Source organism: Falco cherrug, chromosome 4 (genome assembly GCF_023634085.1).
Source record: "Falco cherrug isolate bFalChe1 chromosome 4, bFalChe1.pri, whole genome shotgun sequence".
Taxonomy (NCBI): domain Eukaryota; kingdom Metazoa; phylum Chordata; class Aves; order Falconiformes; family Falconidae; genus Falco; species Falco cherrug.
The window spans coordinates 33,857,284-33,879,952 of record NC_073700.1 but is presented as its reverse complement, the minus strand read 5'-3'; the positions used below and the strand labels follow the sequence as shown (position 1 = coordinate 33,879,952).

The 22,669-nt window shown below is 45.2% G+C and overlaps 3 protein-coding genes across 7 annotated transcripts; 2 read left to right on the top strand and 1 right to left on the bottom strand.

Moving 5' to 3' along the window:
* Positions 1–581: 581 nt before the first annotated feature.
* Positions 582–11,014, top strand: LOC102052785 (acyl-coenzyme A synthetase ACSM4, mitochondrial-like). The gene is made up of 13 exons (XM_027810124.2): positions 582–846; positions 1,305–1,515; positions 2,029–2,236; positions 4,142–4,285; positions 4,707–4,863; positions 6,380–6,459; positions 6,973–7,096; positions 7,463–7,543; positions 7,750–7,851; positions 8,205–8,332; positions 8,421–8,520; positions 9,060–9,179; positions 9,503–11,014. The coding sequence occupies exons 1-13, from the start codon at positions 646–648 to the stop codon at positions 9,587–9,589; spliced, it is 1,743 nt and encodes a 580-aa protein (XP_027665925.1). The 5' UTR covers positions 582–645; the 3' UTR covers positions 9,590–11,014.
* THUMPD1 (THUMP domain containing 1) lies at positions 10,466–14,233 on the bottom strand. The gene is made up of 4 exons (XM_055709518.1): positions 13,981–14,233; positions 13,469–13,649; positions 12,829–13,077; positions 10,466–12,244 (listed from the first exon to the last, which is right to left on the bottom strand). Exons 1-4 carry the CDS (start codon positions 14,194–14,196, stop codon positions 11,916–11,918), a joined length of 975 nt encoding a protein of 324 aa, XP_055565493.1. The 5' UTR covers positions 14,197–14,233; the 3' UTR covers positions 10,466–11,915.
* Positions 14,234–14,340: 107 nt separating this feature from the next.
* Positions 14,341–22,327, top strand: LOC102047751 (acyl-coenzyme A synthetase ACSM3, mitochondrial). Of its 5 annotated transcripts, none has more exons than XM_055709343.1 (6): positions 14,341–14,987; positions 18,242–18,387; positions 19,819–20,018; positions 20,747–20,957; positions 21,232–21,323; positions 22,170–22,327. In XM_055709343.1, exons 2-5 carry the CDS (start codon positions 18,356–18,358, stop codon positions 21,287–21,289), a joined length of 501 nt encoding a protein of 166 aa, XP_055565318.1. In that variant the 5' UTR covers positions 14,341–14,987; positions 18,242–18,355; the 3' UTR covers positions 21,290–21,323; positions 22,170–22,327. The 5 variants fall into 5 exon arrangements, 3 of the variants coding, with proteins under 3 accessions (XP_055565318.1, XP_055565317.1, XP_027665918.1); XM_055709342.1 differs by having other exon boundaries at positions 14,342–14,987; positions 21,232–21,334; XR_008732062.1 differs by having other exon boundaries at positions 14,345–14,987; positions 21,217–21,323; positions 22,170–22,223.
* Positions 22,328–22,669: the final 342 nt, after the last annotated feature.

Sequence of the window (22,669 nt, the reverse complement as noted above, 5' to 3'; positions counted from 1 at the left end):
AACAAACAGTAAGGATGTTTATTGCATCTCTTCCATATTGGCTAAATGCACAGACCCTCACCCTTGCTCCTTGCTGGCTGGTGGCTACGCTGGTCTTTGAGTAGTTGTGTGTGATGGTTATATCCTGGATTCTGAGGCAAAAACCGGGAACAGAACATGGCATCCATCCTGCAACCAAACCTGTTTGCCATTACTAGCCTTGTAGGGCTGGGGGAGACAGCTGTGGTGCTGAAAACATGGAAACAGTCGGTACAACTCCTGACAAGTTCTTTTTCTTTTCTTTTTTCTTTTTTTTTTTTAAAAAAAAATCCAGCTGTTCAGTTTCAAGCCTTTACTTTGGCTGGACAGAATAGGAATTGTCAGCTGCAAGTGGAATTCTCTGAGAAACGTGTGGATAGATGAAAAACCAGGAGACTTAAGAGGGTTACCAGAGCTCTAGCTTACCCCATAAAAACAGGTGGGATAAAATGGTAACTTGCTGCTCTGTATACATCTATTCCTTTTGGAGCCAACAGCTCATCTGGAAGTGTGCACATCATAATACAATTATTGATTTTTCTGTCTCTTGTAGGAGGGAAATAATCATTAAAGAATAGTTTTGATAGTTACCATCTCCAAAAGCCCCCATATATCTGCTTTTGTGCCATGAAGATTTTACTTGAATTTCAAGTGTTGCGGTCCCGATGGAGCATCCAGACACTCTGCAGATTACTTCACCAGTATCACAAGACTTTTGCACCTTTGAATTTCTCAGATTATGAAGCTATCAGTCGTTGTGAACAGGAAGTACCCGAGTACTTTAATTTTGCAAGTGATGTGCTGGACAAGTGGTCTCAAATAGAAAAGGTAGCAATTCTGACCCTATAGATGCAGTATTTTTAGTGAAACTGTGTCCCTGTCCCCAAAGTCAAGTCTAAAACCATCACCGGCTTCAGCGGGACCAGATTTTCCTCCTCTATTTCTATTTTAACATAATCTTACATTGCAGAGAAAGGAGAGGGAATTTGCTTTAGCATCAGAGGGGACATGGTGCTTTGTGTCTGTGACGGATTCGGCAGTGTGCGCAGCGCTTGGTTCATAAAAGCCTCCCAAGTAATTTATGAGCATTGCAAATGAGGTAGATACACAGGAACTTATACATGCCTTGGGAAAGGGCTCCTTTAAACAAAACATGCTTAATATCCCTGCCCTAGGATATGTTACACTATCAGATTCCACTGCCTGGAGCATCCCCAAAACCCTGCAAGGAACTACAGGAGTCTCAGAAGTAACCAGCATGCTATTTACACTTGCCTTGTTTATAGGAACGAAAGGGACCATCAAATCCAGCTCTGTGGTGGATAAATGGAAAAGGAGATGAAATTAGATGGAGCTTTGAAGAGCTGGGATTCCTGTCCCAAAAAGTGGCCAACGTGCTCTCTGGGCCATGCAGTCTGCAAAGAGGAGACAGAGTTTTAGTGATTCTGCCCCGAATCCCAGAGTGGTGGCTGCTGAACGTGGCTTGCATGCGAACAGGTGAATTGTATCATTCCTAATGGTCTGGAGATTGATTGTCACCTTCTGTGCCAAAAGCTGGTTAACAATTTGTTTAACAATTATATTTCTTATTTGTCTCTGTAGCCTGAACATTTGACAATCGAAGGGGCTGGTGCGGGTGGTCTCTTACAACTGGTGGATTTACCTTCATCACTTTTCTTTCACTTTCTCTGGCTTGTGTTGATTGTGTTAAATCAATTTGATGTAACTTCAACAGGCTTAAGTTAAAGCTGTTAGTGTTTACTGCTCAGAAGTTATACTTTCTCCTTCCATTGTGCCTGGAGCAAAAGATCTTGTAGAAAGAGAAGCTATTTTGTACTTCAGATCAGCACATCTGTATCCAAGTTCAGGTGGGGGGAGGGGTGGCTTGGTTTACCTTCTTGTCATTTCTGGATTGAATGGTACTGGTATTCAACAAATCAGAAGCTATGAAGTGATCAGGACTGAAAGTGAAAAATACCTAATAAATTTCCAATTTTATTGCACTTTCAGGTGTTATCTTCATCCCAGGGACTACACAACTGACAGCACAAGACATTTGCTATAGATTGCTGGCTTCCAAGGCTAAGTGCATTATTACAACTGATGTGCTTGCTCCTGCAGTGGACTCAGTTGCATCCAAGTGCCAATTTCTGAAAACGAAGCTAATTGTGTCTGAAAGCGGCAGGGCTGAGTGGCTCAACTTCAGTGTTTTGCTCAAGTAAGTGCCTTCTACCTTAACTCCATTCAAAGTCATCTCTAGTGGAAAATATCTCATGTTGTTTAAACACACTTGCGCACTTGTGGTTCATTAATAAACTAGATGCCTTTGAGAGTGTGATAGAGAGGACAATTAGGTTTCTTTTCTATGAAGAAAGGGAATATTTGGGAATAGCTAAACTGCTAATTAAAAAATAAGTACAGTCTTACAATATTTAGGTTTGTTACATATGACTATGAAATAATATGGAAAAATAGACAGAAAAGCCTCTCATATAGACAGCTGTGGCCTATTTACCCTCTAAAGCTCGAAGAAAAATATTCTATACATATTATTCCAATCCACATTCCTAAAACTTGATGATAATAGGGCTAATGTCAATAGGTTTTCACTATGAAAGGCTGGAAGAGGGCACTGCAAAATGAACCTAATGTGTTTAGGAATCCATCTGCCTCACTGCTGAAAAGCAGCTACTAAAGTGCACCCAACAGACAGCTCTTCACTGCAGTGCACGGGACTGTGGAAGGGGTGGAGAGGCAAAGCGTGGAAGGGAAGCAAATACCCTGCTGCAATCTGCTCAGGGCCCAAGGGGTGATTTTACCAGCTGGTATTTTCCTAAAAGCATCTATGTAGCTAAAACCATTCCTTCAAGGTGGGATCCAAGCTCTTCAGTCACTTTAAGAGCTTTATAAGATGTGCCACGTGTTCTCACAACCATGGGTGTCTGAACCAGCATCACCTGTGCAGCTGACTGCACAGTCTCGCTGTATTTCCATCTGCTCCTTCCAACAATTGCCCATTTCAGTCCCTAAACAGGAAGACAGAGGAAGCAGTAACACTGCATTCCCAAACCTTCTAGAGCTACTAAAACATTCAATTTGATGAATCCTCTTTCCTGCTGGGCTAATATTCCATGGCTTAGTTCCATGGTAGAGGGTGAAATTGATTTGATAAAACCTAAATATTGTCTGGAACTGCATCAGTCCTGCAGAGGCTGTCGGTGGCGGTCGGGCAGCTAGGCTGTCTGGTTTCCCTGGATGGCTGCCTTGCAAAGTGCTGGCTGTCTGGCTCCAATCTTGCTCAGCTGTCAGTCTCCCAGTCTTTCCCAGAGTGCTGGGCTGCTGTCCTGCCTGGCTCGCTGTCTTCCCAGAACGCTGGCAGCCTGGCTGCCTCGTGGGCTAATTGCCCAGACTTCCCAGCTCCCCGTGTCCTTGGCTGCCTTAGCCGGCTGCTAGGCTGGCCGGGATGCTGCGGGGCTGTGGAGCGAGGGCTCCCAGGCAGCATGCCTGCCTGCCAGCCAGCACCAGGAGACAGCTGGCCTGGGGAGACAGACCTCCCATGCCCTTGCAGGCATGGGTGATGTTTGCATGCCAAGCAAAACCTTTGTGGACATCAGTCCTGGCAGCGAAAAAGAAACGGGTTTGCTTTCTCATCCTAGTAAGAGATGAGAAATACTTCCCTGTCATGTGCCAGACAAGCAGGAGTTTGAGCCTCCCCGTACTTCCCACGCATGGCGACGATAATTAACTAGTGGGACCACCTACCAAAACAAATGGTGGGTCTTCCCTCAGCTAATCACATTAAGACTAGAAGACATGCTCTCTGAAGGGCCCTGGGGTCAAACACAAGGTGCTGGGCCTTCTGGTGCTTGGTAAGGGAGGCAAATAAAGGAGAGCCAGTCGGCGTTTTTACTCTGGAGAAGGTGCCCACGGAGAACAGTTAACGAGCAGTATCAGCAACACTTTAATACAGAACTAGGAGTGCAAGAGTGAGGGGATCTCAGTAGTTTTATCCCTCACATCTCGCTAGCCAAACAGTCCTGTATATACTGGGCACAGAGGATCCAAGCTAAGTGTGCTGAATAACACCAGCCACTGTTTCATGTAACGTTTCATATTTTTTAAGGGCTGCCCCCGCTGCCCATAGCTGCATGAAGACAAAAAGCCAGGATCCAATGGCAATCTACTTTACCAGCGGCACCTCAGGCTCTCCCAAAATGGTTGAACATTCCTATGGAAGCTTTGGTCTCAGTTTTTTTCTCTGTGGAAGGTAAAGTATTCAACTAATTATGCTTTTACAGCTCTGAAGTAAGCAGAAGAATTTGTGTATGTGATAAAATTAGGATAGATGATGAGGCTTCCAAAATATTGTACGTGTCATTCTTTTTGGTCTCTTCAGCTGAACTGTACCCACAAAGCAAGGATCTTGTTCAATATAGTGTATGGCTTCTTTTTAGAAACTACTTGTCTGTTAATCCAGGCTAAATAATGAGTTAGGATACCGTTTGGTTTTCTTTGCCATCCGTATAAAGGCTAGGCAAAAGGCATTTATTTGAGCTCTTGAATTTCATATCAAATTTACCATGCCTTTCTAAGCAAAAAAACCCACAAAAACAAAACAAAAAAGCTCCCTCACATCCTTAATTTCCGCTTACAGACTCCCTTACATCAGCCACCTTTGTCTTCAACAGGTACTGGATGAATTTGACTCCCTCAGACATCATTTGGAACATATCGGACACTGCTTGGGTAAAGGCAGCTATTGGGAGCGTGTTTGGTCCGTGGTTCCAGGGCACGTGTGTTTTTGTACATGCCATGCCACAGTTTGATCCAAGCGCAATCATAAATGTAAGAACACCATGCTGACAATGAACAGTTACTCATATTTCATGTTGTTTTCCAGGCAGGCCTCGAACGTAAGCCTCTTAGGTTTATGGGATTAGCTGTTTGAAGATGGTGATTGTTCTTCAAACAGGAATATAATACAGGAAGGATTTTGCAGCGTGATTCTTCTGGGCACAGGATATTACCAGCTGCTTCCTATCAGTAGGCGTTACTGGTATTACTTAAACCTCTCCCCTACTGTATTTCACTATTGAAATGATGAATGAGCTGAATTACATGTAAATTAATATTTTAATTACGCTGCTGTGACCCTTAAGAAAGGCAAGCCAGGAGTGGAAAACACTGAAGCTGTGAGATGGGCTTGTTCTTAAAAGAAATTATTTTCAAGCTTCTCGAGCCAATCTGAGGTTTTAATCTAACGCAAAAGGGAAGAGTGCTGTTCCCAAATGGCTCAAAGCACCTACGTGGAAAAGTGTACATTCCTAACATGTCGGGGTTATTTGGGGATTTTAATTCCACTTAATTTCCTTTGTAAAATGGTAGTTGCTAGTTTGGGGGTTTTTTTTGTTTCAATTTCTTGGCCTTGCAAACACCTGCTTGCAACGTGCATGGCATTTTACATCTCTGCACAAAATCAAATTTGGTATTAGAGGCTGCTTTACCCATGGTGTGGCTGAAGGCTGGTGAATGAGGGGTCTTCTCCTTGCTTTTATTTATCACTGCCTGTACCCTTCCCTGAGCAAATTTTCATTGCAGGCAGAAGTGAAGGTAAAAAAAAAAAAAAAAAAAAAAAAAAAAGGCTTAACTCTACCTGAGTGACTGAATCATCTGCTGGTGTTACAGGTGAGAAGTAAAGGTGTGTCAGAAAACAGACTCAGCTGAGATCTTTATTTTTCTGGCAAGGTACCCATGCCCTGTGTTGTATCCCAGGTAAAGGAGGATATATAAATTTGCCAGTCCAAATCAACCTTTTAATACAGCATTACTCACAACTCAGCCACAGCTCATGGAGACAGCTCAGGACAGCTGAGGGACTTGCAGCATGTCTAAAGATTTGTGACAGTCTGTTTCAGAAAGTGTAGGGCTAGATAAAAAACTGGCACAAGCAAAATGTTCAAAAGAAACCTGTAATTTTAGGTGTGTCCGTTTTGAAGTGCCTGACTGTCCTAGGGCGAGATGTGGGCTTTACAGAAGTCCCCTGCAAAACTTAACATTGCACCTCCAGGGCCAGGGTCTTACACCAAGGGATGGTTCTTGTGCATCAGGTGAACATCAGGATAAATTAGGTACACCAGTGATTTACCACAGTCAATGTATGACCTCTTCAGCTGATGTTTGGGGCACTCCGTAACATTTTTCCTGAACACTGACGGTGATGGAATTACTTTTCCATGTAAAGTGAGGTCTTGTAATTTGCATCCTAGTATGGAATAAGAAGTAATAGTAGCAAGGTTTTTTTTCCCCCAAACAATGCTGCCTAACCCTCTTTTTTCCTTTTTTTTTTTTTATAATTTGTCAGACGTTGTGCAGATATCCGGTGACCACTCTGTGCAGCACCCCAACTGCCTACCGCATGCTGGTACAGCATGACCTCACCAGGTACCACACGTCTGTTAACACGGGACTGTGCTCTGCTTGTTCAAGCTGTTGCCTGGTTCGTTAACAGCGATTTCTGTGAGCCCTCATAGCCACTTAAAACGCTGAGCGCAGTGGAAGTTCTGTGTTGGAGTGGGAGGCAGGGGCTGCGAGGAGGCATGCCCTTTTCTTGGCACTGCAGAGAGGTGTGGAAATCCACCCCGCAGGCACCCCAACCCAGAACCAATTTTGCCCCAGGGCGTTACAGGCAGTAAATATGGAGGGTGGGATTCAACCCTTGAAGACACGTGTGCGGTTGCGCTGCCGTCAGCCCTGCACATCTCCAGTTCACAGCTTTGGCAGCCTGGTTCAAGCCCTACACCAGCTGGAGCCCTAGGCTTTATCTCAACCCTAACCCTAACCCTAAGAGAGTCCAGTCTGTCCTGAGGTCGTGGGGTTGGAAATACGGACGTCAGGGAGAGCAGGATGTGTCCCTTTCTGTCCCCTGATACGCAGCGATATCTTCTGTCTATGAAGGTGTGCATTCAAGGCGCTGAAGCACTGTTTGGCTGGAGGGGAACCACTCAACCCAGAAGTGATGGCGCAGTGGAAAAGCCAAACAGGACTGACTATCTACGAAGGCTACGGCCAAACCGAAGTTGTACGTTCGTTCAGCTTTTTTGTAAAGGGTTACACCTCAACTGTCACTTAGGGGACTTGGGTATCTCATTCCTTTTGGTAAATACAGAACTTGGCCATATGTATTTAACCAAAAATAAAGATGGCATGGCAGTTGCCTACAAGAGAATTTATTGCTTTGCTTAGAATGACAGCTTGGTTATGATACTGCTTCTAAGATTACTTAAGTTGTAGAGTATCTTGACCTATTTATCTAAGACTTGTTTTGGCTCATGCAGATGGAAGATGTAGATCTTATGCTAGCTCAGCAGTGGGCATAGTACAAGGACCAGAATAGCCTCAGGAATGACAGTGAATACCTGGGCTGGTTGTTTGTCTTTTCCGACAGGGAATAATATGTGCAAATATGAAAGGAATGAAAATTAAGCCAGGTTCCTTGGGAAAGACAGCTTCCCCCTATGATGTTCAGGTACGTTGGTCCCCTTTTCTGTTTGCTGTTGATTTCACAGGAAGTAATACACAAGAGTACAACATACTGTACAAGTTTTGGTACCATACAGTGGTGTCCAGGGCAGGGTGATTTTTTTTGGTTGAGCTGTTGGCTGCTGAATAGTTTTAGAACACGGCTCTTAAAATGGGAAAGTTATAATCATCCATTTGCCGTTTCTGTTGCAGGTCATAGATGAAAAGGGCAGTGTGCTGCCTCCTGGGAAAGAAGGCGACATTGCTATCAAAATGGGTGCCAAGCGGCCATTTACTTTTTTCACCCGATACGTGGTAAGCCAATAGTGAATTTCCAGACAGACAGTTCAGGCCTGCAGCACGGTATGTATTATTTATATCAACAGGAGCAGATGCAACACCAAAGAGCTGTGGCCCTTGACAGAGTTTTGACTTAAGAAACTTCCATTCTCTCCCCCATTCATCTGCAGAACTGCTGTGTGATCTTCAGTTCTGTATCTGCCCTTCTGATAAATCTTCCCCTCTAGAAGCAAGCACAAGCTCTTGCATTCTTGAGACAGAAAACAAGTAGTGAAAGATACTATGGGTAGCGTCCCAAGAGGCAAAACTCATCTCTAAGCTTAAGGCTTCTCAGGATTTTGAATATTTAATTGTTGCTTGTTCAACAGGACGATCCAGTGAAAACTGCCTCCACAATCCGTGGGAACTTCTATATCACTGGAGACAGAGGGAGCATGGATGAGGATGGATACATATGGTTTATGGGGAGATCTGATGATGTCATCATCTCCTCTGGGTTTGTAGATTTCAGTTAAAATGCCAAGAAATGTCTAAAAAACAACCCTCTACCTTTCACCTCTCAGCATTCAACTCGTCTCCCCTAGGTACCGTATTGGACCATTTGAAATAGAGAGTGCCCTGATACAGCACCCAGCTGTTGTTGAGTCAGCTGTGGTCAGCAGCCCAGATCCCATCAGAGGGGAGGTAATTAGTGGTCCCTCGTATTCATAAAACACCTTGTGTGACAGACCTTACACTAGATTTCCACTGAATTCAGAAGACTTAATATAGCTATACAAACTTTTCCATCACTTTACCCAAAGAGAGGGGAGCAGTAGCTTCTGTATCCTGTATTCCTTTTTCTTTTTTTTAAATGAAAATGACGACTATAAAGGTGACTTTAGTAAGAATTGATGTACACTTTGACCCACTGCCTGGATATATATTCTTTAACAACATATGTTTACAGAAAAGGCCCTGGCATCTAAGAACTTTTAAGTGAAGCACAGTTTGAAACTTTTATCATGTATCACTTAGGACCTTTACTAATGTAAGGTAGAAACAGTCTTTCATCCTAATTTTAGATTTGCTTACACAAAAGCAAATTTTGCCCTGCTGCACAGGTATGATAAGAGCAAGCCTGCGTCACAGGCTACACTCACCTATTCTCATTTAATTGCCTGATTTGTTAGGTTGCTCCAGTTTAATTAATGCTGTATTTTTTATTTATTTTCCCTTTTTAGGTGGTAAAAGCTTTTGTGGTCTTGTCTCCTTCCTTCAAGTCACAAGATCCAACGAAACTGGCCTGTGAATTGCAAGATCACGTCAAGAAACTCACTGCTCCATACAAGTATCCCAGAAAGGCAAGTAAACATGAGTGTATTTTAAAATAAAAAAATAATCCCAATTACCTATTTTAACCCTGGGGAGGCTAGAAACAGAAAGATTAGACTCAGTTCAAACACAGTAACAATCAAAAAAAGTCTAATATGTACTCTGCAAGAAAATTCACAAGTATTATTTTAAAGATTTTAGAAAATAGGAGATACAACACAATCTAAAACCAAATTAGAATTATTTCCCCAGTCACCAAATTCTTATTTAAGTAGGATGGAAACCTATGCTGTTCTGAAAAAGATTTATACATTAAATCTGCTCATTTTACTTTTTTCCTCTTTTGAATCAGATTGAATTTGTCCAGCAGCTGCCAAAGACAATGACTGGGAAAATCAGACGGAATGAACTGAGGAACAAGGAGTGGGGACGGATTTAGTTTTGATAAGCAATCTAAAAAAGCCTATCCCTATCAATTTCATTCACAATTGACCTTTTTTATTACAAGTGCAAGCACTGACATAAGATTATATTTCACTTGTTAGGCAGTGATTGTGTAATAAGGCACGAGATTTAAAAACTCCAACTGTACTGTTTTTAAATGCTTGTGTTCTTGCTTAACAAAAATCAAGCCTATTAGCAAGGCATATGCAAACAAATCTTCCAGCCACCTAATGCTTTTCAGAATTAGGGTACAAGTAGAAGGAAGTGATTACCAGGTTGAAGAAGCAGCACATTCATTCTTCGAGACCAGATATTTAACTCAAAAGAGGCTTACTAATGTGGAAACGATGGTACTACATAATGAAGTTCCCCAGAATGGCCACAGCTCTTGCATGCATCCAATTTAAGCACTGTGCTTGTATGAATCTTGAAAGCCTCAAGATTTAGAAATTAATGTGTTAAAAATGAGTGTTCAGTAAATGCAAATTATGAAAAATCTGGAAGTAAAAGAATGCAGACATACTTAAGACTGCAGCATAGGCAGCATCTAAATATCAGACATAGGCTTGACAAATGAGTGGTAGCTATTCAGCAGTTTCTTCTGAAGAACTGTAGGTCCTGCAGGAAAGCAAATATGAGGGGGAAGAGGAGGGGAGGAGAGAGGGAAGGGGAGAAATGCAAACAAAAACTCAGAAACTATCCCTGACTCTGTCCTTAGTAAGTTAATTGGACTGTCTTGAATGGCGATCACAAATATCACCTACCAATAAACATTTACAGTTGCCCTCAAATGGTTCTTTCCTATGTGTGACCTAGACGTTGTTGGGTTTAATCCACACACAAAAAGTTTTAAAATTAAAAAAAACACCAATGGAGGTAAGAAAGCAGAGTTTTAATAAATGGGTGGTCAGGGAGACAGGACTAGGGAAAAAAGTCATCTTAATTTTCCAACTGCTATAACAATTTCTGAGATTAGAGGAAAATATAAATTAAACTGTTGAGACACTTGAACACATCCTTTTCATTAGACCAAGACGAGCAGCAAGTGGTGTGCTTGAAGATGAGTCTTTTCCTGTTAGGAAGGGGCTTTTACGCTAGAAATGAAATGCTAAAGCTAGACAGTTGTACAGGAAGCATAGTCAAAACCCTACTGGAAAGCAGGTTATAGCTGCACTGGATTTGGTTGGTTCTTAAAAGTCACTGGGATATCAAAAGAGCTGCTGTAACAGACATCAGAAAGACTCACTAACATTACTTTCAGCCTGAACTAAAATTAATACTGTAAAGCTAAAACTATTACCAAAAAATTCAATTTCATTCCCCTTAACCAGTATAGTATAATGGAGAACTTTTTACCTAATAAATTTTCAAGCAGTATTTACATTCAAATTTTGGAGACCTAAGGGGGGGCGGGGGGGGGGGGGAACCCAAACTAAAACAAAACCCATGACTTCATCACTCACCCACCCCCCACCCCACGCCACCCAAGGATTAAGTCTTTGGAAAGAGCAGGAAAAGGCTATTTACAAGAAATTACTCAAAAGAATTCTGTTCAGTGATACAATATTTTCTTTGAACCACTAACTGCTGTATGCACAGCTAATGTAAACACACATGTAGTTTTTGCTAAAGCCACCTGCAATGCCTCCACTGTACTTCGACTGTTCCAGAACAGTAAAATCTATCCTCTAAATCATCCCATAGTATTCAAGTATTTTGATCATAGCAGTTCTTCCCATTCACTTTCAAGACTTAGTGTATCCTTGTAGGGCAATGTGTGTGTGTATATATATGTGTAATCCTCCATCATACAGGAAATTATCAGTTTTAGCTCATTCTGTTGTTCATACAGAAAAACGTATCAGAGTTCTGCAGCCACACAAGTTGTCAGATCGCTGCCTTAAAAATCCTCTGCAAGCAACTGTTTTTTCAGATCTCTCGCTTCTCCCAATACTTCCCGATAGAGCTGATTCTGCACTGCCTTTTGGTTTCTGTAGCCATCAGATGTAACAAAGGAGAGTCAATATATGTCAGGATGGTCACATTGACATATGCATGCACACACACACAAGCTTTTTGTGCTAGGTAAAGGCAATTCAGAAGTAAAATGACAGCAAGCTTCACCAGAAAGGTGATGCACTCACATCTGCTGTAACGTCAGCTCCACCTGCAACCAGCATTAAAATTCTTACACATGTGGATTTTAAAAATAAGATTTCAGAACAAAACCCACTCTCCTCTTTAAAATGCCCTTTCAGAACTCTAGGGCAACTTTTTTTAATAGGTTTTGATTGTGTTTACCTTTCCTTTCAACCACATTTCTACACTGTCAGCACATCATTCCTCTTGGGCTCAGCTTGTATTTCACCTTGATTCTTGTTCTCTTGTTTTACTTCTTCTGAGCTCTTCTCCTCCTCCTCAGTTTCTGGTTTTACTACCTTCGAGTTCCGTTCTTCTGTCAGACATGATGGGTTTTGTTGCGTGTTGTCTTTGTTGCTCTTTACCACCTCCTGTAGATTGTATTTTCTGAACAGAACATAGTCTCTCACGACACTCAAGCAACAGACGTTTTTTATTATTTCCACCACAACGGTATATTGTGGGTTATTAAGATCAACTTTGTTTTCTGGATTGAGGCTGCCCACAACTCCTGTAAAACAAGAGGTAGTTTGAAAAACACTGGAAAAAAATGCTTCAGAGCAAAATCGTGCCCTATTGAAATGATAAAAGTGAGAGAAGGCAACATCCCGCTTGTTACCAATTACTCATAATTGCTTAAAATAGCACAACAGACCAGGACCCTTAGAATATACCACCAGTAAGACTGAAGTAACTGCACGCTATCCCACTGCAATTACCAAGAAACAAAATACTCTAGTGAGGTGGAGCTATTTTATGAGTTGTATATTCAATGGAAATAGTGACACATTATTTCAATATAGCATCCAGAAAGTCTGATAGCAGTCATTTCAAAGCACATATAACTGACACTCCAAATTACCCACAATGCTGTACTCTCTTCTGCTTGTTGTCTCTTAAGACCTTGACACCAACAAGGAATACTGATGTCAAGCTTTTGTAAGTCTTATAGAAGCTTTTGTGATTCAACGTACAGATTTTAAGCCACAAATACATACACCCATTAAGACCACTTTTAATAATCTGACCTACGTTACGCATGCAGTTGTGGCCTGCTTATACTTGTTCTTAGTTTTGTGTGAAATCCATACATACCTGCCAATTCCTTTATTACTTCTTCCCTACTCATATGACTGTTATTACGCGCTTTGTAAACAATCTGAAAAGTACCCTTATTAGGGGCTTTAAACCAAGGCTCAAAAAACGTTTCTGTGTATTTTTTCATATCCTCCATAAAAGCCTTGCAAGTTCCAGAAACTGGCAGCATGCGCAGAATGACTCGTGTTTTCTTCTTTTTAGTGGCATGCATATCCTTTAATATATGGTGCACCAGGTTCTCGGGTTCTGCAAGAAAAACATCTAAGTGTGAGAAACAAATTGAAGGCGTTTCCTGATTATCTTCCTTCCTCTAATTAACAGGCTGGGGAAACGCACGCTTGGCTGTGCTGCACTGCTGTCAGCCACACATCCTTTTCTGTAAAAAGCTGGTTCACTGTACTAAAATGGGATAATCCATGATTATTTGATCAAAGCAGATTCCTCTACCAGTAGTGGCTCTGCCAATGGCAAAACTCAGTGACAGTGCCAAGGGGAAGAGGAAACCCCGTCTGTCTTCGGTATATGAGTTTCCTGAAGTCACACTCCGTGGCCCATCACCAGCGTCCCAGGGCCGGTCACCAGCGCCACCAGCGCCCCTGGGAGCGGTGTAGCCCCACAGCACCAGCGCCCGTCCCACCTATGCCGCGGGTCCTGATGAAGACCACGTTGTTGGCGCCGCTCTCCACCGACTGGAACCGCTGCAGCTTCTGCTCGGTCGAGGCGCGGATCTGGCCGACCTCCTTCCTCAGGGCCGCCTCCACGTCGTCCTCGTCCTCCTCCCTGTCGCTGCCGGACAGCCGCTCCTCGGGATCTGGGAACTGCACACAAAGCACGTCCCTGCTTCGGGGGTTCGGGGGTACCGGGCCCCGGTGCCCGCAGCCCCGCGGCCGCCGGCGGGGCCCCGGCACGCCCGGGGCTGGGGGTGCCCGCATGGGCCGTTCCTGCCGCCGGCCTGCACGGGGTGGCGCCCCCAGACCCCCCAGCCCCGCGCGGCCAACGCCAGCGGGCCTCCTCCGTGCAGAACGGGGGGCGGCCCCGAGCGCTGCCCCGCCCGCGGGAGCCGGGCCCCGAGGGGGCGGGTGATGCCGCGCCGCCGGCCCCGGGCCGCCTCCCGCCCGGCCCCAAGCCACCGGCCGGGCCCGCACGCACCTGCTCGGGGCCGTACAGCAGGTCCCCGTACTCGCCCAGCAGGCTGTAGGCCTCCCCCACGCACTTGCGCTCGTTCATGTTGCAGGTGATGAGGATGCCGCGCATGCCGGCCTCCAGCTGCCGCCCGCCGCCGCGGGGCCGCTTGGCCCGCCCGGCCGCCGCCGCGAAGTGCCCCTTGGGCCGCCGCTTGCGCGCCGACGGCTCCGCCGCGGCCATCGACCGCCACCCGCCGCCGCGCTCCGCGATGGCGTCAGAGCCGCGCCGCCCGCCGCCCCGGCCCTAGCGCCCGCCCGGCCCCAGCGCCCGCCCGCCGCCGCAGCACAGCGCCGCCCCGCGGCAGCCGGCCTGGCACAGCCCCGCCGCCGGGCGCTGAGGGAAGCACGGAGCCCAGGCGGCGGGTGGGGTCCCCGGTGCGCCCCTTGGCCGCCTTCCAGGCCCCGCTGGCAGCCGGTTGCTGCCGCTGGCAGCGCGGTGCCCCTGGAGGCGACAAAAACCGAACCCGCCGCGCCCGACCCGCAGGCCGCCGCTCGCTTCAGGCCTCGCACCTGCCGTGTCGGCGTTCCCCGGGCTCGGTTCTCCGCACTCGAGCTCAGCTGTGGCCAACTCCGGCCGCTCGTAGCCCTTGATGCTTCCTCTTCCCCCCGAACTTCGGCTCCAGCGTTAAAGGCTGGGTTGGTGCGAATGGCTCTGGGACAGGCAGCGGCCCGGGGAGAGGAGGGGCAGGGCGCTGGCTGTGGTGTGGGTCCACGGGTGGCGTGGGGCCTGCAGCTGTGGGGTCTGCAGAGTTGGGCCCAGAGCCGTGGGGCCTGCAGCATCAGGCAGAGCTGCGGGGCCCAGAGCCGTGGGGCCTGCAGCATCAGGCAGAGCCACGGGGCCCGCAGCCGTGGGGCCCGGTCTCGGACACCAACCCGCAGGCCCCACGGGGGAGAGCTTCCCCAGCTTCCCAGCTTGCTCCTGAAGGCATCACAGTGGAGAGGGACCAGCTGAAACGGAAGCTCTTGACACAGGTAAGTTTAGGCCTGAGACACTAGAGAACACGCACTGACAGAAAAAAATCATGGTCCATAGCGCAGCTTCTAAAAGAAGGTGTCCTGTGCATCCCTGTCCCTGGGGCCCTCTCCGTGCAGTAACTCTGGAGCTTCTTGGGCAATTAAGGATGGGGAGAATTAAGTTCCTCTGCATTTTGTGAGAAGTGGTGGAGGAGACAGCTGAGCAGGCCTCGCTAGGGGCAGGACCATTGTGTTATTCACATGCACGGAATCCACTCAGGCTAAAGCAGGAAAAAAGGAAGCAATTGATGGAGGTATTTATCAGTTATAACCACAAAAGGAGGTGGCATTTACATCTTATCTGAAGTTTTGTTCCTGCAAAGCCTTTGAGGCTCATCTAATTCTACAGCCAGTGTTAGACATTGGTGGGATTATTGACCACACGTACGTTAAAAGGCACTAAATCTTTGCAGGGCTGGGGTTATGTGAAGGACTCAACGTACTGCTGAATTACAGTGATAGTCTCTGGAGCGGGGCGTGTCAGGACATGTTTGAAACACGAATTTCTACAGGCAGCTGTGAGAGGTGCAGGGGAAATCAATTAACCACTCAGAACATAACTAGGATACCTCTGTGGTAAAAAGTGCTGGGGGACTTGGAAATGCCCATTAGTGCTCAGGAAAGTAGTTGTATGCACTACCAAAATAATAGGTTACAAGTTAGGTCCCTGTGGAAGTTGCGAATTTCTTCCTAAAGTGGAAACCTTGCCTACGTATTCCTGGCACATTGCTGACAGTCACTGACAGCCATTGCTGTCATTTTCTCTTAACGTTTGTTTCTTCTCTGGGGTGGTGTGAGCTTCTGGGTAGGGAATCCTGTTAAGGCTGTTCCTCTGCCTCTCCTCTGGGAGGATTTCGCCACATGCATTTCAAAGAGCTGTTTAAAATGTCACTACTGCAGACTGCCTGTAGGTCTCCCTTTCCCACTAGGCAGAGAGCAGCTTTGTTGTTTGGGGGAATCTGTTTTGAATCAGTTTCTTTCTGCTGCAGTGAACATTTCAGGGAGCTGGTTAACATCTCCTTTGAGTGTGCTGTTGACAAACAGATGTGGCAGATCCCCGGGAGGGAGTTCTGGCAAAAGTACATGATCTATGTGCCAGGAAAGGCTGCAGCATCACCCTCAGTCATCACCCAGAGGACTGTTCTGCTCCGAAGATGTAGATGTGTATTAGCAATCTCCCTGCTGACCTGGGAGGCATGGTTTGAGGATGAGATACAGCAGGAGCCATTTAGGACTCTGGCAGCCAAGCTCTTATGAATCTTGATGCTCCAATTTAACCTACAGTGCTACTAGGTCCCTAGTGAGTGACATCCTCGCAGGAGAGAGAGGCGGAAGGTAGAGGCATGCACCAATGCTGCAGCTGTGCCCACAGTGGTGCTGGACTGTGGCCTGCATGGCAGAGGGAACAGCACATGTTCCCTCTTGCCTCTGCCATGGGAGCAGAGCAGAGGAGGCAGCAGTGCTGGAGCACCACATAACTGTGTGCCCTCTGAACATGTGGCAGAGCCCTTACAAAACCTTTCAAGTCACCAGGTACGAACAAAGCTGGTGCAGGCACCAGCTGCAGCATCCCAGGGATCAACACCCACTGTTGTCACAACTGAACTGGTGTGGTTCCTGAGGTACCTGCTGAGCTGTATAGTCACAAAGCCAATCTCACAGGGCTGTTGCTCCTGTGTTGCCCCAGCCAGAGCGTAACAGGTGTGGGTTGCCTGTAGCAAAGTCTTATGACTGTGTTCCTCCATGGGCTGGTGGGTGGGAGGAGGGGAGGAAAAGGAAACAGGAGAGATTTGGGACTCATACTTTCTACTTCCACGCTGAGCTCTGCAGAAACCTATCAGCTTTTCTCACTGTGCTGAACTTGGCTGCCCCTTGTGTGAGTCTAAGTACATGTAAGGAACACAGGAGCCTGTCCCTGGACACGGTAATGGTGCAGGAGCGGGCGTGTGGCCAGGAGCCTGAGATCTGTGTAAGGAGTCAGAGCTGGGACACATGCAGAGCTGAGAGCGCTCCACTTGGTGGAGGCAGTGCAAGGTGGTGTGAGCTGAGGGGCAGTGAGCTGGGACTGACAGCCTTTTGACAAAGGAACTGTCCACCCACCCCTGCAAGCCGCTGACCAGGATGTTTTCTGGCATGGGAGCGGTGCTGGTCTGCCTCCTGTCTGTCCACATTCCCTCTTCTCTCTGCCTCTCTCTGTCTTTCATTTGGCTGGGTTTATCTCCTGTGTTTTGTCATACACAGACTGAATGTTACAGATACAAAAAATGTTGCTTTGCTTCACTAAAATCACATGATTTCACAGCTGGATAGTTATTAATTCAGTAAGAAACTAGCAGGTTTTATATTAATTTGTAAATCAAAGTCAGTTGTCAGTGCATGAGAATAAGTCCTTCAGAGTTTTCAGACCTCCTGCTAAGCTGATTCTTTGAGAAGTAAGGCTTTGCATTTTGGCTCCTTATTCAGGGAGTCTTTTAAAGTTTCTCTGTCTCATAAAGTGATGCTTTTTGCTGATCACACATCAAAATTATGTTTAAAATATCAATACTTAGAATCTTTTCAGGGCTTTGCTATGTTCATTTCATTCCTAGCAACCAATATATCCCCAGTGCTGATAATCTAGAAAAACTGTAAATATCTTTGTACCAAGTGACGCTGTGGTCAGCTGGTAATTAGTGCACCATTGCTGGATTATCTGTGTAATGTCTTGGTGTGCGCTGCTACTTCTGTACTGTCACTCAGCGTCAGAGATTTCATTTCCAGAAGGCAGAGCCAAAGTGCTTGGGTAGCGTTCAGTGCCTCTCTGCTGTATAAGGCAACTGAAACGTGATCTACAAGGTTAGTGGGGCTTATAGAAAGGAAAAGAACGTGAATTATAGGAAAGCTGCCACAATGACAAGGTTGTGTTGCTGGTTGAATGCAGGGTGAGGATCTCAGCTGCGTGATGGTCACTGGAGAGCAGGGACCAGACAATGGCCAACTGGAGCTCTCCTCAGCAGTTACTCCAGTTAACAGCTGGGACTGTTGTTCCAGTGTATTCCACTGTGTAGTAGTAAAAGCTGTTCTGAAAGGGAATGGCTAATACCAGGTTTGTATCTCTATCACTGTAGCATTCCTTGGAGAGGTAATCAGTAAGGAATAACCTTGAAGAGACTATTAGGGCTCTTGTTCCTGTGAATTTTTTACTGAAGATCCCACGTGCTATGTCCCTGCAGGCTTCCCTGAGAAGATCTATCCAGCTTTGCAGCCAGCACTGCCCAGTTCACATCTCTCCAAAGCCAGAAAACAACAGTACAGACCAGAGGTGCCAGAGTACTCCAGCTTTGCAGATGTGCTGGACAGATGGACTGAAGTGGAAAAGGTAACAGTTACTTGGCTTCTCTGATGCCAAAGTATTTAATGCTGGTTGTTAATGCTGATTATCTGACAAATCCAATAACCAAGACTCTGAGGTTATGTTCTGATTGTAATCTGGTGATCATCTCATGCAGTTTGAATCTGTAAATCCCTTAGGCCACATGCTGTCCTGTCCGTGAGTCCCAGTAGTTCTTTGCTTTCATCAGTAACTCCTGTGAGATTGAGCATGAATAAATAGTTGCTTCATAAATGAGACTGTGAACTGAACAACTCTAAACCTTGCATCAGTTCCCATCAGCCATGACATACACCCTACCTGGATGTGCCAGGGACATCGTTTGACCTCTGTGTTTTACTGCCTACCTGTAAAATGAATGATAAATACAGTGTAATGTCAAACCTCACCCACTTATCCCAAAGGTGAAATCTTTTGCATCAAGGACTTGGAATCTACATAACTGAACAACTTTGAACCCCAAACCAGATGTAAGCTGTATGCAAGGAAGGGAAATGTGGGGGGTGGGGAGAAAGTATAGGTCTATCACCTTTCTTACTACATAGGTCTGAGCTCTGTGGATGTTGGACTGGTTTTGCAGGCTCAAACTGTTCATGATGTGGTGCTAAACGCAGTTACATCCAGCCTGGCAACAAGAACAGAACGGAGGTATCACCTGCCTGACACAATTGTTCCTGTTGCAGGAAAAACAGGTTTAGGCAGGCTGTGAACAAGGAGCAAGGAACAGCCTCTGGAGAAGGTGTTTTGCCCTCTGAAGTGCACAGATAAAATCTGCTCCCCTGAAAATGAACCTTAGGTTATTTTACCTTCAGACAAATAATAAGGTGTCATATTCTTGCTGCCCCAGTGAAGCTTTTGCTCAGGAGGTGACATACTACACTGCTACTGCTAAATGCATTGGCCCCCTTTAAAGCACATTGCATGCATCCATTTGAGATCACTTCACACATAAATTAGGTGAGATTAAAGGTCACACTGTGTGGGCCTATGCTTTTAAAACTGTGATTTAATTTTCAGAAGTACCAGACAGGCCCAATTCCAGATGAAGTTGAAAATGAGCTCTGAGGGCTCAGGAGACTCTTGAGCACAACCCAGAGGTACTCGCATTCATCAGCTGCTTTGTTGGCATGACCTGAACCAGAAAGATTCTTCTTTCTCTGTGCTGATTACTTTATCACCTCTTCAGAGTGTAAGATGAAGAACTCGGGAGAAGAATACAAATTTAATTTCTTAAATGACATTTACAGTTCTTTCTAAGGGAGAATTCTCTGCGTCGTTTGGAATCAGTGGCAAATTTCTGTTGATTCACAGGTTTCTCCAGCACTGAATAAGTGATGAATGCTTTTCTTCCTCAAATTTAAGGTAAAGGCAATGTGTTTCTAAAATGAAGCATTTGTACTGTACCCTGTTGTCCTATAGGAGGGGAAAAAAGACTAAACCCCCTGCGTTATGGTGGGTAGATGGTGCTGAAGAAGGGCTGAGGTGGATCTTTGAGGAACTGTCCAGGAAAGCAGCAAATGTACCCTCTGATGCCTGCGGCATGCAACAAGGAGACAGTTACTCTCATTCGGCCCGGATCCCAGAGCAGTGGCTGGTGAAGTTGGCTTGCGTGAGAACAGGTCAGTAAAAGCATAGAAATGGTATGGAGGTACAGAAATTGTGACTCAAACCGATCTCTGCCATTTAATACACTCAGAACTACCAACATGCTAATGATGATGAACTAGTGTCATGCTGGTTAAAACCACTCTTCTTCGTGCCAGGTTTTTTCTTCATGGTACCTTTAGGACTTTCATGCGTGCTCTAGCTGTTAAGGAAACCCTGTGAGGCCATGTGCCTCTGTCATTCTCCTCTTTCCAGGCACTTGTGATTCCTCACATATGCACCCTCTTGCTAACTTGCAATGAAATTAGCCCACAATTAACAGAGTGTTTCACATGTTCCCCTGTGGGATCTGTTCAATACTCAGCTCCCCAGCATTTACAGCCCAGAGCATCCTGGTGCCTCACAAACACTAGCAGTATGGCTTGTGAGACAATGGCTATGTTTACCAGCAAAGAAGTCAAGTCCAGAGAGATGGCATGTTCCAGGGGCAGTGTTTTCAGAAAAAGGGAAGTTATTCTGTTATTTTGCTCTCCCATGATCAATAGAGTATTTGCTAGCTTGTGTTAATCCTCATGTAGCATTTAATCCATCAAAGAAATCAGTGTATTTACAAATTTAAGGCCAAGTCCTGCTTTTAGTACAGCTCCGTCCCACTCAAAAGAACAAAATAAATCTGCGTGCAGGTACAGGTGTCATTCGTAGATGTTGAGAATGTTTCTCCATTCCCCTTCCTTCCCTTCAGGAGCTGTCTGGATTCCTGGCACGCAGCAGCTGACAGCAAAGGGCATTCTTCATCGACTGCAGAAATCCGAGGCAAAGTGTGTCATCACTGATAATTCCATGGCACCAACGGTAGACTCAGTGGGGGCCGAATGCCAGTTGCTGAAATTCAAGTTGCTTGGGTCAAAGGGCCACAGAAGAAGGATGGCTGAACTTTTTAAAGATCTACTGAAGTGAGTAAATACCGCTGTGAGAGCACGACAGCAAGAAAGAAAAGCACAATTGTTTGTTTTGAGTAGGAAATGTTGGCACACACCAATATATTATTTTCACTCTTTTAGGCCTGCACAGTGGAAAAATATCAATGTTTATGATACTTTTGTTTGCTGCAGTTATTTTGGCTAAATATTTTTAAAAATGTGTAAGTCACACTTTCAAACCACTTTATTAATCATTTTGCTTATTTAAAAAAATGCTCTTTCTGATCACCAGTGTGTGACCACGAAGTGTCAAGATCCAGTGGGTATTTTACCAGTGGAAATACAGGATCTGCAAAAGTGGCTGAACATTCCCACAGCAGCTATGGCCCTGGCCTCACAGTAAGCGGAAGGTACAGATACCATTTTAAATCAGACATATTTCTGTAGCTGGTCACATAGCAGCAGGAAGAGAAACAAGATTTTTACCAGAAGCTTTTGTTTCAGTAGTTCAAAAAGCAGCAGTTGCTGTACATCCCCAAAAGTGGTGGGTTTTTTTCCTTAAAAAAAGGCAGTTTGAATCCAGCTGCCTTAGTTTATAATGGTAGCAGTCATATAGTCGCTAACTTTTTTTTAACATTCATTCAACTTTTGGTAAATCCTTCATTGTGTATAGTTATAGATTGCCCATCAGCACAAGTTTATGAAGTCCACACCATAAAAGGGAGTGAACCCTGGGTCTGTCAGGCTTCTGAATTCATGTGTGTCTCGATTAGACACAGCTCCTGCAGGAACAAAATGCTCATGGTTCAGAATCTTTAAATTTATAAAGCAATGTTGTTTATAAAATTGATATGACAGTGCACTTCACTGTTAACAGGTAAAGAATTAAATAATCAGAAACACCAAACTAGAAGTAAACAAAAAAAAAATCCTCATCCCTAAAAGTAAATTCCACAAAACCCCAGCACTCTCATACATATTCATGCAACACCATGTTCTGAGGTGGTGTTAGCTTGTCTGTCAGAATAATTTTTCCCTTAGAAAAATGCAACATCAGCCTATCCTGATGACTATGTCCTGATGAAGTCACTATGCTGTGACTTCGTCCTGCTCAGAAATTCAGCCTTTTCTAATCGCCATTTACCCAAGACATGGATTTGCTTCACTGGCACATCTCTTTGTTATTTTAGTATTTGCCTTGTTCCTGCCAAATAGAGACTGTGGATTGTTTCCTTGTGTTACCAGGTACTGGCTGGACTTGACTTCCTCCGATATATTTTGGAATGTGTCAGCCACAGGCTAGGCAAAGTCAGCTTGGAGCAGCGTTTTTTCACTATGGAGTCGGAGGGCATGTGCATTTGTACATAAGATGCCACACTTTGACCCAAGCATTGTCTTTGAGGTAAGTGAAGCAACAAACAGCACTATACTTCCTGTCTGGTCTTGCCCAGGTTTTCATTTCCCCTGGCACTGCACAGGGGCAGTACTGTCCACCAGGCAGTAACCAACCAGTTAGTTAAGTGGTGAGTGCTGCAAATATGTACCCCAAAAGAAGAGCATATTTGGCATCAGAAGAGTTTCATCATATACTCTGCTCTGGATTTGACTACACAAACCTACAAACATCCATTATTAGGTCTAAAAGCAAAGTATACAAGAAAATGTTTTGGGGTTTGTGGAGCACTTTGGTGTTACTAAAAGAGGTGTCAATAACAGATGGAAGAGAATTTCAGTTCCCTGCACCA

Excerpts from the sequence above, each read along its gene's own strand:
- THUMPD1 (XM_055709518.1), bottom strand. The coding sequence starts at position 14,196 with ATGGCCGCGGCGGAGCCGTCGGCGCGCAAGCGGCGGCCCAAGGGGCAC. Across the intron at positions 13,650-13,980 it reads TGCTGTACGGCCCCGAGCAG|TTCCCAGATCCCGAGGAGCG; the intron begins GTGCGTGCGGGC and ends CTTTGTGTGCAG. Across the intron at positions 12,245-12,828 it reads AGTAATAAAGGAATTGGCAG|GAGTTGTGGGCAGCCTCAAT; the intron begins GTATGTATGGAT and ends CTTGTTTTACAG.
- LOC102047751 (XM_055709343.1), top strand. The coding sequence starts at position 18,356 with ATGTGCTGGACAGATGGACTGAAGTGGAAAAG. Across the intron at positions 18,388-19,818 it reads GATGGACTGAAGTGGAAAAG|GAGGGGAAAAAAGACTAAAC; the intron begins GTAACAGTTACT and ends GTTGTCCTATAG. Across the intron at positions 20,958-21,231 it reads CTTTTTAAAGATCTACTGAA|TGTCAAGATCCAGTGGGTAT; the intron begins GTGAGTAAATAC and ends GTGACCACGAAG.
- LOC102052785 (XM_027810124.2), top strand. The coding sequence starts at position 646 with ATGAAGATTTTACTTGAATTTCAAGTGTTGCGGTCCCGATGGAGCATC. Across the intron at positions 4,286-4,706 it reads AGTTTTTTTCTCTGTGGAAG|GTACTGGATGAATTTGACTC; the intron begins GTAAAGTATTCA and ends TGTCTTCAACAG. Across the intron at positions 8,333-8,420 it reads GATGTCATCATCTCCTCTGG|GTACCGTATTGGACCATTTG; the intron begins GTTTGTAGATTT and ends CGTCTCCCCTAG.